The sequence below is a fragment of the Scylla paramamosain genome, chromosome 16 (assembly GCF_035594125.1).
Source record: "Scylla paramamosain isolate STU-SP2022 chromosome 16, ASM3559412v1, whole genome shotgun sequence".
In the NCBI taxonomy this organism is placed as follows: domain Eukaryota; kingdom Metazoa; phylum Arthropoda; class Malacostraca; order Decapoda; family Portunidae; genus Scylla; species Scylla paramamosain.
The window spans coordinates 12221144-12238503 of record NC_087166.1 but is presented as its reverse complement, the minus strand read 5'-3'; the positions used below and the strand labels follow the sequence as shown (position 1 = coordinate 12238503).

General features: G+C 42.4%; 1 protein-coding gene across 1 annotated transcript; it reads right to left on the bottom strand.

Moving 5' to 3' along the window:
- Positions 1–5966: 5966 nt before the first annotated feature.
- LOC135108053 (nose resistant to fluoxetine protein 6-like) lies at positions 5967–16839 on the bottom strand. The gene is made up of 17 exons (XM_064018644.1): positions 16532–16839; positions 15574–15734; positions 15142–15313; positions 14579–14738; positions 13931–14037; positions 13203–13294; positions 12577–12685; positions 11328–11412; positions 10392–10552; positions 9783–9948; positions 9158–9251; positions 8825–8921; positions 8265–8400; positions 7782–7983; positions 7341–7483; positions 6900–7011; positions 5967–6293 (listed from the first exon to the last, which is right to left on the bottom strand). The coding sequence occupies exons 1-17, from the start codon at positions 16822–16824 to the stop codon at positions 6247–6249; spliced, it is 2337 nt and encodes a 778-aa protein (XP_063874714.1). The 5' UTR covers positions 16825–16839; the 3' UTR covers positions 5967–6246.
- Between the last annotated feature and the right edge of the window lie 521 nt (positions 16840–17360).

The following is a 17360-nucleotide window of genomic DNA, read 5'->3' as shown; positions in this document are numbered from 1 at the left end:
CTGTTGTTCTTCCGTGTCTAATTAACCCCGTGTTTCGAGCCGCGGCGCCCCCTTCGCCATTTGCTTCCTCCTCGCTCCCTCACACTGCAGTACCTTCATGACGGCGGGAAGCTCCTCTACACCTCCAACTCTCGACTCAACTATTCAAGGAGGAGGGAGTGTCGCCCTTTAAATCCCTCTTTCACCACTCCAGCTGCCCCTCCTCGCCCCTACTGCCTCACAATAGCAGCTACCCCTCCAGGAACAATAGTAACTGCCCCTAACACCCGGCAGGCCTTAGCACCCAACCTGACGACGTAATCATAAAGGTGACGAAGGAAACAGATATTCATAAGTTGGTTTTTGCCGGTGATAAGATATGCTCTGCTAGAAAAATGTGATAACGCTGTATTTCCAAGTGTTGTAAGTGGCAGGAAAACCGTATATGGGAAGGTATGGTAGAGGAACGGAGGCGGGGGGGGGGCGTTGTTATGGCAGAAGAGGCGAGTCATCGGGTTTTCGTGTCATGCCTGTCATCGCGTATGGCCGACACAATGGCATGGTTCTGAGGTAACGCCAGACGCATGTGAGCAATACGGGTAGAGAGACGTGGATATGTTTTATGGAGAGATGGCTTGGCAAGAAGGGAAGGGACGGAAGGAGGGAGGAAGGAAAGACGGAAGAAATGTAGAGCACGAAAGATGGTTAAGCAAGGAGAGAAGAATGAAAGGGAGAGAAGGAGGGAGAGAGAAAGAAAGCCAGAAGGGAAGGGACGGAATTAAGAAAAAAAGGAAGAGTAGAGCACGAGAGATGGCTCAGCAAGGAGAGAAGGATGAAAGTGAGAGAAGGAGGGAGAGAGCAAGAAACCCAGAAGAAGGAAATGGGCTAAAGAAAAGAAGGAAGAGAGAAAGTATAAGTGGCATCAATGTAAAATCTTCAGATACGTCCAGGCAGGGGGAAAAATACATCAAAAATAAGTGCAAGGATTAACTGAGAGTCCATAACGAAATCATGTAGCTCTGCCGTCTCGAAAGAAGGAAATCAAACACCAATACAAGAACTCCCACGTGTATCCCTGATGGCTTCTTGTTTATTACCTTCTCTTATTTGCTTATGTTCGTATGTTCCAAGTTTTCAAAGCTGTGGGTGGAAGTGCAAGCAGCTACTCAGTAAACTAGAAGTGCTCTCGGTGGCTTCCCCTGAGTCCACCACACTTGTGTTTGGTGCTTCGTGCTGATCGAGGTGTGAGGTGAGGCAACTAGCAAGAAGAGGAGGAAGAGGAGGAGGGAAAGGAGGAGAAAGAAAGTGAAGCGAAACTGAAGCAGGTAGTGAAACGCAAAAAAAAGAAGAAAGAAAAAGAAAGAGAACAAAGAGAAAGAGAGAGAGAGAGAGAGAGAGAGAGAGAGAGAGAGAGAGAGAGAGAGAGAGAGAGAGAGAGAGAGAGAGAGAGAGAGAGAGAGAGCAAATATTCCTAACATACATACATTCTCCTCATCCTCATTTTCTACTAAGACCAAAATGTGAAAAGGCAACTCTTAGATAGGTACCGAGTTTTGTCCTAATCTTTCACTCCCTGTTTTCAGTCTCCTCATAAGAACATAAGTTGACTCACCTGTTCATCCTTTTCCTGTAGGTTACTTACTAGAATTTCACCGGAACACTCCTTGCCATAAGAAAATATTAGTATAGGACATTTTTTTTTTCACTCATTCAGTCACTTTTTTTTCTTTTCGTTTTTGTCGTATCGTTCTCGTCACTGTCTAAAGGCTATGAATGGCAAATAAAAAGCCATTGTTTAACCTGACCATTTCCATCCATCGCGGTCCGGAGAAAGTTTATTGGAATGATTTTAACTTTCTTTTACTTTTTTTTCTCTCTCTCTCTCTCTCTCTCTCTCTCTCTCTCTCTCTCTCTCTCTCTCTCTCTCTCTCTCTCTCTCTCTCTCTCTTCATTCTATTATTTTCGCGTTAATTTCCGTTATTTTTCCATATTTCTTGATTTCTACCCCGCTCTCTCCTCAGCTCTCTCTCTCTCCCCTGCTCTCTCTCTCTCTCTCTCTCTCTCTCTCTCTCTCTCTCTCTCTCTCTCTCTCTCTCTCTCTCTCTCTCTCTGTCTCTCTCTCTTGACGCTTTCCCTGGGGGTCAGAAAGTGTGGCGGACAAACAGAGGAGGCGGATTCAGCTTCACCTCCTCCAAGAACCAACCTGACTGACCCCAAATGATGATTAACTGACCTACTTCCTCCCTACATTGAAAGTCCACCACCGCACCTCCCTGCCAGCCTCCCACCGTGTCACCGTCTCTCTTACTAGGATCTCTTTTTTATGTCTTGTTTCTTTCGTTTTTATTTCGTTTTCTTTGTCTTTTATTTTTTTCTCTTTGCAAGTTCCTTTTTTCTCTGATTTCTTTTCTTTTTTGTGGGCGGAGATGTGTTTGTTTTGGCCTTTCTTTTTTGTTTTTTTTCTTTCTTTGTCTTTTGTTTCTTATTTTTTTTTTCTTTGTTTGTTTGTGTTGATTATTTCGTTAGTATGGATTTAAATTACTTTTTTTCAGGTGTGATTCTCTCTCTCTCTCTCTCTCTCTCTCTCTCTCTCTCTCTCTCTCTCTCTCTCTCTCTCTCTCTCTTTCTCTCTCAGCCTGCAGTCCGGTACAATGCATGATAAATGGAAGGTTGCTAACGTAACTCTGATTTTCAAAAAAGGCAGTAAATCTTTACCATGTAACTACCGGCCAGTTGGCTTAACCTCAGTCGTATGCAAAATACTTGAAACACTAATAAGAGATAAACTCGTTAATCACTTAGAAGAAAACAACTTAAAAGTACTCAACATGGGTTCCGCAACAAATGGTCTTGTTTAACGAACCTCTTAGACTTCTTGTATGATATTCTGAACCAGTATGACGAGACTAAAGCGGTAGATATATCTTGATTACTGATTAAATTTAAAATCACACGGTATCCAAGGCGACGTGTTGAGATGGGTAGAAAACTGGCTAAACAACTGTAAACAAAGAGTAGTAATAAATAGAAAAGCATCCAAGTGGACAAACATAACCAGCGGGGTGCCACAGGGATGAGTCTTAGGACCTGTTCTCTTCCTTATTTGTATTATAGATGAGTGTTACCAGTATAATGTCGAAGTTTGCTGATGACACCAAAATAGCAAATTCCGTAGTCTCTAACGAACAAGTAATAGAAATACAGAAAAATCTAGACAAGTTGTCAGAGTGGTGATAAACCTGGCGAAGTACTTCACATAGGGTACATAAACGAGAAAGCAAAGTATATTTTAAATGGTACCCAACTTAAAAGTGTTGACAGCGAAATTGATTTAGGAGTAACAATATCGAGTAGCCTAAAACCTAGCCAACAATGTTCAGAAGTCGTAAAGAAAGCTAATAAAATAATTGGCTTAATCGGCAGATCTTCCGAATACAAATCTAAGGATACAATCCTCACTTTGTATAACTCTTTAGTCCGTCCTCTTTTGGAATATTGTGTTCAAGCATGGTGCCCCTACTACCAGAAAGACATTGATAAATTAGAAAGAGTTCAGCGTAGAGTAACAAAAATGATATCAAGCCTAAGATACAAATCATACGAGGAGCGTCTTAAAGAATTAAATCTGTTCCCGTTAACACAAAGAAGACTAAGAGGTGTCTTAATACAGGTGTTTAAAATCATCAAAGGCATTGATAACATGTACTGTAGTAAACATTTCTTGATAGATTTTTTTAAAATTACACACGGTTGCAAAATTATTGGGGAATCCTTCTACTCTCATGAATCAAAAAATATTTTTTCCACCGAGTAGTAAATTTATGGAATGGGCTTCCTCGGGACGTGATGGACTGCAAGACCGCAGAGACTTTTAAAGGCCGTCTTCACAAATATTTTGCCTACAATCCACGGCTAACAGCGTTTGTTTGTTAGTGATTAACTTCTTTGCCTTCAGGAAATGGGGCACTTCATTTCATTTATTTTCTTTCTTTCCTATAAAATTTTCTTCGGGTTTTCCTTTTTCTAACCCCGTAAGGTATTTCTTTCTGACCTGTTTTCCTGTACGGCTTATACCGCAGCGAGTGGAGGGTGGGGAAAGAGCCATCTGCTTTCCTGTCCTTTTCTTCTATTATCACCTTAGTAATCCAGGTCACCTCGTGAGAACCGCAAGAACTGTTGTGGCCTTTTTTTTTTATGTAACTATGTAACTCTCTCTCTCTCATCATTTTTTCACATTTCATACTCCAATATCTCATTTTTGTCCACTGTATATCTCATTTTTCTTTCATTTTCTTGTGTAAACTCGTCTCTTCTATTTCCTCTACTATACTACTTCCTTCTGTCTATTGTTAGGTCACTTTCCTCCCTCGTCTTGTCCAGTAACGAAGGCGGAAAGGCGGGAAGAAGAGAGGAAGGGAGGCAACAGCTGTGTTCTCCTGAGTCGTTTTCTCGTGTGTAAATCTAATGAGCAAAAACGGACTTTCTACCCACTTTTAGCAGCTCGTGACGGCCTACTGCACTCAATGTTCATTTAGTCTCCCACGTACGTATCGCATTAAGAGAAGGAGGATGAGAAAAAGAAAGATTAAAAAAAATAAAAAGTGTTGTAGAAGGAAAATTCGTTATCTAGTGTTTTTGGGAATGTTTTCCTCGTGTTGCGAAAGAAACTGGATACTGAATGCTATCCTCCCCTCTTTGTTTCGTCAGTTTTGTAAGATATTTGTGGATCTGATGCTGGAGAGTTGAGTGTGTGCGTCTGTAAAGGGAGTTTGAAGATGGAGAGAGAGAGAGAGAGAAAAAGACAGTGAAAGGTAAACAGGCAGGCAAGAAGGCAGGCAGACAAATAGAAAGACAGACACAGACAGAGAGAGAAACAGGTACCTCAGACAGACAGACAAGTTGACAGACAGAGAACCAGACAGTTGAATATGAGACAGAGAAACAGACAACAGATAGACGGTAGATAGACAGACAGGCAGATAGATATAAAGGTACTAGACAGAGATATACAGATAGACAGGTAAAGTGAGACAGAAAGACACTGAGGCACTGAAACATACAGAAAGACAGACTTTTAGGCAGATAGGCAGGCAGACAGACAGACAGGTAGCAGGTGAGGAAGAGTCTTGTTTTCCACTAACGGTTTGCTCTATACACATTGAAATTTGTTGCTGAATCACCTCTTAAGATTCCTCCTCCTCCTCCTCTTCCTCCTCCTCCTCTTCCTTCTTCTCCTCCTCCTCCTAGTCTTCTTCCACTTCCTACTTTCTTTTATTTATTTTTCTCTTTTCTATCGTCTTTGACTTCGTTAATGTGACCTTTTGTTTTTATGAATTTATAAGAAAGTCTCTCTCTCTCTCTCTCTCTCTCTCTCTCCTAACAAGGCGGAAGTAAGGAGCTCGTCGAAGAAAATGGGTTACGGCTTCTCTGGGTCTGGAATTCCGATGTTCTTTTGTTTTTGTTATGCAGAGTCACCGCTGAGGCCGACGATGACTCTCTCTCTCTCTCTCTCTCTCTCTCTCTCTCTCTCTCTCTCTCTCTCTCTCTCTCTCTCTCTCTCTCTCTCTCTCTCTCTCTCTCTCTCTGATCTTTAACCTCAAACTCAATCCACTACTTATTTTTTTTTCTATTCCTTCAAAACTGTTCTTCATATTTTTAAATGTCGTATTTTTCATATGTATTTCTCAGTATTTTTGTCATTCATTCATCTTTCATTCATTCTTTGTGTGTGTGTGTGTGTGTGTGTGTGTGTGTGTGTGTGTGTGTGTGTGTGTGTGTGTGTGTGTGTGTGTGTGTGTGTGTGTAAGCGAGTGTGTCTGTGTTTTCCTTCACACTCAAATGGTCAGAAGTTAAGAGGTGCTGGAGAAACGGAGGGAAAGGTTAGAAGACTCCACATGAGAGAGAGAGAGAGAGAGAGAGAGAGAGAGAGAGAGAGAGAGAGACGAGAAGCGAGAGGCGAGAGACGAGGAGCAAACAATCCGATAACGTAGACTTGCAGAGTTCTATAATATATTTCTTGTATAATTTAAACTACATCTACATATATACAATATAGATAAAGGCATTCACGTAACACATTTTAAAAAACACACACACACACACACACACACACACACACACACACACACACACACACACACACACACACACACACACACACACACACACACACACACCACACACACACACAGCTGAAGAGAAGGCACGAATAATTCTTTCACTGGAAACCTCTTCAGTTCCGTTCTCCTCCAGTAGCGCACGCCATCATTATTCCTGCTTCTTTTCCTCCACCTTGTTCTCTATTATTCCACGACCTGCAGAGGGAAGAGCAATAGGATGGCATGACAGTGCGTTGTTAATTCTGTTGGTGTGTCAATATGTTGTAATCTGCACAGTGAAAATCAAGTGAAGGACATTATAATTGGCGTGTTGTAGTTTGTTGGTGTTTTGGACTGCAGAAGGAAGGACGATAAGGGGACATGATAACTATCACAATGTAATTCTTCTAGAGTTTTGGTTTGGTATCCTGTAGAAGGAAGGACTATAGGGGGACATGATAATTGGAGCGGTGTAGTTTTCTAGTGTTATCTTTGTTTCGTAGCCTGGAAAAGGAAGAGCAATAGACTGACATAATGATTGGCGCAAGTGGTAGTTTTTTCTGGTATATTAATTGACCGTATTAGCGTCACTGAAATATGCACATCATTTTGCTGCACCGTTCACAAAGGACAAAAAATCTGCAACCCCTCTCCGTGATGAGCTGACTGGCTTTTTGCACCATTCAAAAGGGAGAGACATTCTGCAACTTCAACTAACACGTGCATACACTCTAAGACACCGTGACATTCCCCTCCCGCCTGCCGAGCGTTGCCTTATCGTCAGCACTTTGTCAGGAGGCTTGATAGAGTTCTGTGACTTACCTTTACGCGGGAAGATGATTTTTTCGAGGCCAAGGATAGGTCGCTCCACTGCCAGCGTCAAGGGAATCCCAATCAGACCGCCAATGAAGAGGTAACCGCATGTCTCGATTATCTGCAGAAAAGGTGACGGGAATGAGAAGGAAGACAAAGTGACTTACCGATTACAATATGGAAAATGATACTGGAAATAATATTGTAATGAAGAGGAAGATTGACAGAGAGAGAGAGAGAGAGAGAGAGAGAGAGAGAGAGAGAGAGAGAGAGAGAGAGAGAGAGAGAGAGAGAGAGAGAGAGAGAGAGAGAGAGAGAGTTAGACTAATTGATTTTGAGGTCATTATGGCGCCGATAAGAGAGAAAGAAAAAAAGGAAAGAGAAACGGAGGAAGAATTGCATAGGGAGAGAAAGCTGAGGGATGCTGGGAGTTTATCTGTATGAGCACACCTTCGTCAGATGGTTGACGTAAAGAGGCATGTAGATGGCGCCCGTGTAGATGATCTGCACGGGTATGGTTACCAGGAAGAGGCTGTAGGTGAGGCGGCTGAGTGGCTGCAGGCTAGGGTGGGAGAGAATCGAGTTCATGATACCTGAAAGAAAAGAAAAACCCTTGCATTGGACTCGCGAGGAACATGTGGGCAGTAAGAAGAGGTATTAGGCTAATTGTCAGAGGCGGAAGAGGTGTTAAGTAGTCTGCTTTAAGAGACAAATTTTGGATAATGCTTTGCTGACTTTACTAGTTAGAAACTGGTAACTTCAATGGGCCTTTTTTTAGAATTTGTTGTTGTTGTTGTTGTTGTTGTTTGTCGATGTTGTTACCCTATGCTAGGGCCCTCTTACATGAAAAAAAAACTCACTGAAAAACAAGAAAAAACAAAAAATGCTCACCTCCGTAGCCAGTGTGACACGCGAACACCACCCACATGAGAGACACGCCCCACGCCAGCCTGGACAACCCGCCGTACAGAATACTGACAACCTGCGAGACTTTCTTGGGGTCACTGAAGTCCAGAACGTTGTATTCCGTCATGCCGAAGAGCACTGCGATCGCGATGGCGGCAGACACCACCCACCCCACCACCACCGCCACCTGCAGGAGGAGGAGGAGGAGGAGGAAGGGTGAGAATTGCATTATTTACCAAAGTTTATAAGCAAATTTGCGTTTTTAGTTATCATTATTTTCATGTGTTATTTTTCTTTAACTTTTGAGAAACAAGGAAAACTCTCTCTCTCTCTCTCTCTCTCTCTCTCTCTCTCTCTCTCTCTCTCTCTCTCTCTCTCTCTCTCTCTCTCTCTCTCTCTCTCTCTCTCTCTCTCTCTCTCCACCACTTCACCTCACTTCACTTCTCTTCACCTCACGTCCCTTCTTACCGGGTGCATCTTGAACGGCTTGCTGCGAACCCTCACGAGGAACCAGGCCGTCCAGATGCCCACCAGGTAGGGACCAGCGCGAGCCCAGGGCATCATGTATAGGTCCACATTCGCCTTACGCTCTTCTGCATTCACCCTGATGGCGCCACGTAAAAACAGGAACTCTCATTAGTAATTTCGTAAAGATAAAGAGAATAAAGTCATACAGAATTGCTCAGTTAAGACAGCTATTAGCAATTAAGGACAGGATAGGATAGGTTAAATTAGGTTAGTCTAAATAAAGTTAGGTTAGGTTAGGTTAAGTTAGAGAACGTTAGATAAGATAATGTTAGATTATTAGGTCGGGTTAGGTTAGGTTAGGTTAGAGAAGGTTACTGAGACAAAACAGTTCCATAACGTTAAATTATGGACAGAAAGGAGGAAGAAATAAACAAGAGAAAAATTTGATGCTACATGATACTGACGCGAAAGTTTATCCAGCGAAGAGATTATAAACTAAATAGAAACAGGAAGGAGGAGAAAATGAACAAGAGAAGAATAAGATGCTATATGATACTCACAGGAAGGGTAATCCACTGGGGATGAGGTTATAGACGGCAATGTTGATGATGGGCACGGCCACGGAGGCGACAGTCACGAGGAACAGCCACACCAGGCCTGCGGGAGGAGAAAGGGAGTCTGAGTACTTGTCTTGATATTGGATTCCTCTACAGCCGCCCCTTAACCTTCTCCGTTTTCTATTTGGTGTTGCAGACTCTCTCTCTCTCTCTCTCTCTCTCTCTCTCTCTCTCTCTCTCTCTCTCTCTCTCTCTCTCTCTCTCTCTCTCTCTCTCTATTTACATCCCTCGCAGAATCCCCTTATCAACTCCTCGTCCAGACTCCTCTACACTCACTGAGGAAGCTGTTGGTGAGGAGGGGTGCCAGGACCAGAGGGGCCACCGCGAAGAGCTGGAAGTCCACTGCCGTGTACCAGCACTGCGGCAGACACTGAGGGGGAAGCGAGAGAAACGGTGCAGGGCTCATGGTGAAGTAGGATTTGTTTGGAACGTCTTGTCGCGACTGTGTGTATGTACGGGTTGAGGATTTGTTTTCTTATTTTGTGTTTAAGGTGTGTTCGAGTTTGTTTGGAAGGTTTTGTCTCTGATGTGTGTGTGCTTTAATGTTTCTTATCATGTGTCTGAGGTGTGTTTAAGAAGTGCGTGTTGGAGTTAGTGGTTGTGATAGTTATCGTGTGTGTGTGTGTGTGTGTGTCTGTGTGTGTGTGTGTGTGTGTGCGTGCTTGGATACGTGAGGGATATATATAAATGCATTTCAAACAGTAACACACTTTTAAATCCCAACTTGTCGAACTAATCTAACGATACATTACCTGACATAAGCACCGCAGTACTAGACAAGACAAACTTCAGTATGAAACAAGAGAAAAACACAGGAAAAAAACAACAACCAAGAAAAAAAAAATAAGACTTACGACTATTGGAAGACCCTCAACATCGAACTCAGATTGTCTGGACTTACTGGTGACATGTCCACGAGGTTATTGACGAAGATAGAGTCAGCCCACCAGCTTTCCCTGCACGATTGTACGAAGTTTCTCTCAACGGAGTGGGAATACGGGCCCTTCATTGCGAACCGGAACACAGTGGCGGAGGCAGCGGCAGTAAACATGATAGGCGGCGTTAACCTGTAGGGGGGTACTTTCGTCACTATCACCATTAACACCTTCGTCACTACCACCATTAACTCCTTCGTCATTATCACCACATTATTATCATCAGTCATAATCTTATATTAACCATCACCATCACTGCCAGTTAGTGTAATAGAAATCATCACTATAATCACCACCACCCACATTTCTTTAACATTCTACCCATTAAACATCATTATTACCATCATTAACATCATAATCACCTTTAATCATCACCTTCAGTCAGTCAGTCACTCACTCACTCACTCACTCACACACTCGCTCTCTCATTCTGTCAGTCGTGTAATGGAAATCAGTACTTAGCGAGATAATACATAAGTCACCTATCACACCTCTCTCTCTCTCTCTCTCTCTCTCTCTCTCTCTCTCTCTCTCTCTCTCTCTCTCTCTCTCTCTCTCTCTCTCTGCGCACTTACCTAATGATGCGGTGGATGTAATACATGATCCAGTTGACACCACGAGCCTTTTCCTTCTCCAGTAAGACCGTGTAGGCCACCAGCAGGCCGCTCATGAAGAGGAAAGTGTCCACGGAGTAAGAGGCGTTCATGATGATCTGGTTCAGTATGCCTTGACTCAACTATCGAGAGAAAGAAGAGGATTTTGAGTTGAGTAGTATCAAGAGAGAAAAACTATATTAAAAGGGATACTATAGTAAAACGGGAAGCAAGTTTGAAAGAGAACGAAGGTTTTAAGATTATGCAATGGTTGAGGATCAAGAGAAAAAACGATATTGAAAGGGAAACTATGATTAGACAGGAAACAAAATTGAAGGAGGAGGAGGATTTTGAGATGGTGTCAGAGAGAAAGATCAAGAGAGAAAACTGTATTGAAAGGGGGGGAGGCTATTTTTAAGTAGGAAACAAGATTAAAAGAGGAAAGCAGGAATGATAAAAGAAGTTACGAAGGAAAGATTTATAAGTGAAGGAAATTTGGGGAGAGGAGAAAGAAGGACGAGAGAAGATGGAGAAGAGGGAAAAAAAATGCGGAGAAAAGACAAAATAAAGGGAAAGAAGACAAGATGAAGAGAAAGAAAACAAGATATAGAGAAGGAAGAAGTTAAGATACGGAGGAGGAAAGAAAAAGACGTAGGCGGAGGATGAGGAAGAAGAAAACGAAAAAGAGGAAGATGCAGAGAAGGAAGAAGACAAGACAAGGAGGAGGAAAGCAAAATACGTAGGCGGAGAAGGAAGAAGAGGAAGAGATCTTTTCACAGCTTTGTGACTAAGAAAACGAGCTTGTGATAATAAAACAAACACACAGTGAATGAAGTACTGTTTCGAGGCTTCGTGAACCTTGCTGTGCTCAGTGAATCACAGGAGAGGGAGACACCGCAACATATCATCTCAACCCACCTCCTTGTAGTGCACGAGGTTGCTGGTGACCGATGCTTGCATCATGTAGCCGTGACCCCACACGACCCACACCATGGTGAAGACCCTGTGTGGGGAGGAGGAGGAAGAAAAGGAGAAAAAAAGAAAAGGACGAAAAAGAACGAAAAGAAAAAGGAGGAGAAGGAAAAAGAACGAAAAAAACAAATGAGGATAAAAACATGAAGGAAAAAAGTGAAAAAGAAAGAAAGAAAAATTAAAATCACCATTATGAAAAGAACCGTTAAAGCTACATTATTGTTATAATTTATTTCCCTTATTTTGCTTAATTGTGTCAAGATAGTGACTCGTTACTAACAAGAAGCGACAGAAGTCTAATCAGAAGCACTCCGTGAGAGCAGAAAGGAAATAACGTGTGATATCTAACACACACACACACACACACACACACACACACTCTCTCTCTCACACAAGAACTTTCACTGATAACTCAGCCTGCTATCAGCTCTCATCATAACCAGCAGGTTCTTAAAGGTTGATTAAACAAACGATAATTAATAATTTCATTAAACTAACGCTTATTAGCTTCATGAACATCACTAGAATTAACCTGACTGACTCCTGTTCTGAATGAGTAACCTTGAGCATCTCGACATTGATATAAAAATGTATTCCCGATAAAATTGAGGTGATGTATACTGCACTGAAGACGTCAATAAGCATGCTTAGTAACTAATCCACCATTATTATAACTCCTTTATTTATTTTTTCTAACTTATACGTAATTTCATAAAGTATGTATGTTGTTTCCTGTACTGAAGGGCTTAAGAGGTGATACTTGTCATATTGAAGACGTTAAAATTCATCCCCACTTACTCATATACCATTATTTTGACTCTATTTACCATTTTCTAACTAATACGTGATTTTATGAAGCTTGCATATTGTCTCCAGTACTGAGAGTGTTCAGAGAGAAGCACGAAAGGGTAATGATGATATTTGTCGTAATGAAGGCGTTAAAAAGCATTCCTGCTCACTCATACACTACTAATATAACTTCATTTACTCTTTTCTAACTAGTACGTAATTTTATGAAGCTGATATATCGTCTCCTGTACTGAAAGACTTAAAAATCACTCATATTTACTCACCCATCGCTATAATAACTCTATTTAATCTTCTCAAATTAACGTCACATTACGAAACTTGCATATCGTATCCAGAACTATAAAGAGACCAACACTTAAGGGAATCTGCCGCCACCTGTACCCACCTGAAGCCATGCAGACAAGAGATGACGTCAGGGTGCTCCTTGACCTTGATGGCAAACGTGTTCTTCATGTTGGTGTACATCGAGAACACCAACAGGAAACTGAGAGGTCCTGGAGGAAAGATGTGGCTTAGGAAAGATGTTACGTGAGAAGGAAAAGAAGGAGGAGAATAAGAGAGAAAAAAAAAAAGCTAAAGAAAGGAGAGCAAGAATAACAAATATGAAAAGAACAGGAGGAAAAGCAAGAAAAAAAACATGTAGATAAAAGAAAAAACATCTTTGTATGACAAGACAGCAATCAAAATAAGAACAAGAGAAAAATCATGATAAACATGTAAGTAAAAGAACAACACCATCTTTGACAATAATAACGACAATAAAAAGAAAAAGAAAATAAATAAATAAAAGAAACACATACCGTCATCACACATGAATAACAAGAAAAAAAAAAGGAACAAGAAGAAACGAAAAAAAAAAACATGCACAAACAAAAAAAAATACAAGAACAACAAAAAACAATAAAAACAAGATAAAAATACGAAAAAAACTCGTAAACATAAAAAAAAAAAAACCTTGGCTTGTATTTTGCGTTTAATTCAACTCTGACGGTTAATTCTGGTCAATTTTACCTTTACGGAGTTCATGGCTGTCGTAATAGTTGATGCATAGGTCGATGGTGGTACCCAGGAGCATGACGGAGCCGAGCACGGAGAGAATGACGCTGCGGGAAGGTGAAATCAATGGGAGTGTAAGAGAAAACTGAAGGGCGGGCGTATGAAAGAATGTATAGAAAATGGGTGAATGGAATGGAAGTGTCAAGTTCGAATAATGGAAAATAAAACGAAAGATCTGTTATTGTTTAACCTTATCTAGATTCTATGGCTGTTCTCTTCGGTGTGTTTTCTCCCCTGCGGCCGCCTCCATCCTTCCACCCAGCTTCTCATCCATTCATGCATCCGTCCATTCATCCAGTCACCAAGCCAGTAGGTCAGCCAGTTAGTCAGAAAGTCATCCAACTAGCATTCCATTTTTCAGTTACGTCAGCCAAATATTCACTCACTCATTCACTCATTCATTCACACAGCCACTCATCCAGCCATCAGTTCATCACTCGGACAGCCAGCCAATCAGTCAGTCAACCATTCATCCAGCCATCTAGCTCTCAGTCAATCAGTCAGTTGGCCAGTTACCCAGGCAGCCACTTACCCATCTATCCATCCATCAATTAGTCAGTCAGTTAGCTAGTTACTTATCCATCCATCCATCACTTACTCACCAGCAAACCTCTGCAGCATTCCTCCTGCCCTCCCCGCCCTCCTCTCTCTCTCTCTCTCTCTCTCTCTCTCTCTCTACTTACACGAAGACAATGTCCCCAGCGTTCAAGTAGTTGGGTTCGTCCTCCACGTGGCAATCAATGTGTCTTGCCTTCTTGCCAACAGGGTTCAGAATACTGTTGATGCTTGCCTGGGACAGAGAGGGAGAGAAAGACGGGCAATCAGGATGGGAGACAGACAGACAAACGGGAAAAAAGCAAAAGAATAAGAAAAAGACAGGAAGACAGACAGATAGAAAGATAGATAGATAGATAGATAGATAGATAGACAGGCAGGCAGGCAATCACAGGCAGAAAGAAAGACGCACAGAAAGAAAAACAGACAGAAAGAAAGAAGAAAAGAAGGAAATAAAGAGAGAAAGAAAGACATAATAATTTCGCTTTGGTTTTAATTCAGAAGCAAAGAACTAAAGATTAAAAGATTTATGATTATTATTATTATCAATTTTTAAGTATTTTGATGACTGGCTGAGTTGTTTTAGTGAGGAAGAAGAGGCGGAGGAGGAGAAATTACAAAATCTCACACATAAAAAGTATCGTTTAGTCTCACAAAACAGAGAGAGAGATAAATAGATAGATAAATAGAGAGAGAGAGAGAGAGAGAGAGAGAGAGAGAGAGAGAGAGAGAGAGAGAGAGAGAGTCGGTCAGTCAGTCACTCAGCGAACACCCACCTCCAGGTCATCGGCAGTGCAGGTGGAGGGCATGCAGGTGCCGTAGGAGAAGATGGGCTTCACCTTTGGGGCGGTCATAGCCACGCCCACCTGAACATCTGGAGCTATGAAGCCTTCCTGCCACGCTCTCTGGGCTTGCTGGTTCTCGGACTTAATTGTGCTGTGGGAGGTAGGATAGGCTGAGGTCCGGGAGGCTTAGGGAAGGCTAGTAGGCTTAGGGAATGACAGCAGGGTTAGAACAGCAGGCTTATTGAGCAGAGCAGGCTTAGAAAGACTGTCTATTTATAAGGACAGCAGGTTTAAGGGTACACCAGGCTTAGAATGATAGCAGACCTAGGATAACAGGGTCAGGGAAGGGTAGCAGGGTTAAGAGAAGGATAGGAATTATATCTTTAAAACCATAATTCATTTATAGTCATGTTCCTAGCTCACTAATTATTTTGTTAACTTTTTTTTATTATTATTCATCCGTCCATTTTATATAAATTTCTTAGGCTCATAGACAGTCATCCGTTAATGTCGACAAGATAGGGAGGGATCAACAACACCCCCACTGGACTCACTCAAGAGATACAAGACAGTAGCGGCCGCTGAACTCCATGTTGATCGGGGGCACGGTTTCGTTGAGAGGGATGTGTTCGTTCACGTTGAGCATCGTGCACTCCTCCTGCATTCCCCAAGGCATGACGTTCCCGTAGAGAATTCCATCAGGTACCTTTCCCCAAGAATCAGGCACTGCGCGGGTCGGGTAGGGAGGTGAAGGAGGTGAGGTGAAGGGAGGCCAAGGGATGAAGAAAAGTGGGGGAAAGGAGAGGAAGTCTTAAGTAAATGCAGAGTTGCTGACTGACTGACTGACCTGAACTAACTACCAACTCACTAACTAAACCAACACACACCTAGACTATCTCTCGCACACAAATAAGTAAAACCCAAAAACATTACAAAACAAGTTACTATGCACACCACAACATCCCCGTGCGCACAATATTACTCACAGAAAATCGACCAGAATTTATTTTGTGACATCATCTTGTTCATCAGGTCTTGGTCGGTCCACACCCTGATGATTGCGATCACATCATCTATGCATTTTAGATTCTTTACCACGAAGGGATTTATCGTAGGAAGATACATGCCTAGGACGCTCTCCGTGCCTCTGTTGCAGGAAGGAGAGATCAGTGAGGGCTTCAGAGGGTCAGAAGAACGGAAAATGTATAGGCTCGTATTCAGAGACGCTATGCTGTCCCATCACGACTATTTTCAAAGACCAAAGAGATGATTAGCCTGGTTCTCAAGACTGTTTCTCTTGTTATTAATGTGGAAATCTTCTTAATCTATTACTAGAATAGTAAAAACATGCTTAAAAACCATATAACTTCAACTAAAGCCTTTTGAAGTAATGGAGGTGCGGCGCAGAAGCGTTTCATAATACGGTCTCTACCTACTGAGAGCGTAAGAAAAGATCGAGGTTATGTAAGAGAGGGAGAGACAAGGAAGATTATACGAATGGACATGAAAAGGAGAGATGAATTGCGTGCATTGGAAAGTAACAGAGAAAAAGGGAGGCCAGAGTGCAAAGGCGTGTGTTAGAGAGAAACGAGAATATTAAAAAAAAAAAAAAAAATACAAGAAACAGCAGATATTGAAATTAAATCAGGAAGAGAGTGAAGTAAGGAAGAGAATGAAGGAGAAGGCGGAGGAGGAAGAAAGAGGGTATGTAAGGAAGAGAAAGAGGAAGGTGATAAAAAACAGGAGGAGAGGTTAAAAACATAGGACTAAGGGAGGAACTGAACGAAATGAAAAAGAGGAAGAGGAGGAAGAAGAAAGAAGTTGTGATATTTGTGTTATTATCAATGTTTCCAACCAATATTTTTCCGAATGATTTTAAAGAAGCACGAGGACATTAAATTCAGAGAGAGAGAGAGAGAGAGAGAGAGACGGATTCCTACTCACGCCCTTGTGTCCTCAGATCCCAGCAGGAGGCGATGGAGTTTCCTGGCCGCTTTGGCAGCCTTCTCACCAGGATTTACGTCCTTATTCTGCAGGTCGATATTCATATCCTTCGGCGGGGGCCAGAAGGACTTGAGCGATGATTCTTCCTGTGCCTGAGTCACCGTCAGTAGCCCCGCCGCCGCCGCCACCACCACCATCACAGCCACGCGCCACCGCACCTCCATGCTCCCTGTCCTTGTGTCTCTCCTGGTCTGCGACTGAAAGACACCTTGCGAGCTAGACTGTGTGACCATTGGTGTTATCTCTCTCTCTCTCTCTCTCTCTCTCTCTTACGTAACATCACGAAGGGTTAATTTCATCATTCAGTCGGTCGCCCTCTCCGTATTTCTTGTCTTTGTGTCGTCTTGCTCTTTAGTGCCTCACTCGCGCTCACTCACTCGGCGGTACGTCACGCGTCAGCCTCGTCTTGTTCTTCACTCAACACTTTACCAGTCAAACTGTAATAATCATGTAGGACTTCGTTCTCCCATAACTACATATTTTTCCTTCAAATGTTTACTGCGTTGGTTACTTCAACTGTTGATCTCTAATCATTCCTATTCGTTAAGAAATATTTAAGAAACTTCACCATAGGAAGCTCCGTCGGCGCCTCTGTCACTTGCCAGACGCATAAAAGATTACTTTGGATCTGATTACACGGGTGAAAATATGCCTTTGAAAGGAAGCAGATATCTGATAACGATTCATGGGTGACCAGGAGGCGAAGTAATCTTTGGAGGCGTCTCGGCTTTCTTGTTATCGAGGACGTGACATCATATTGCCACCAGCA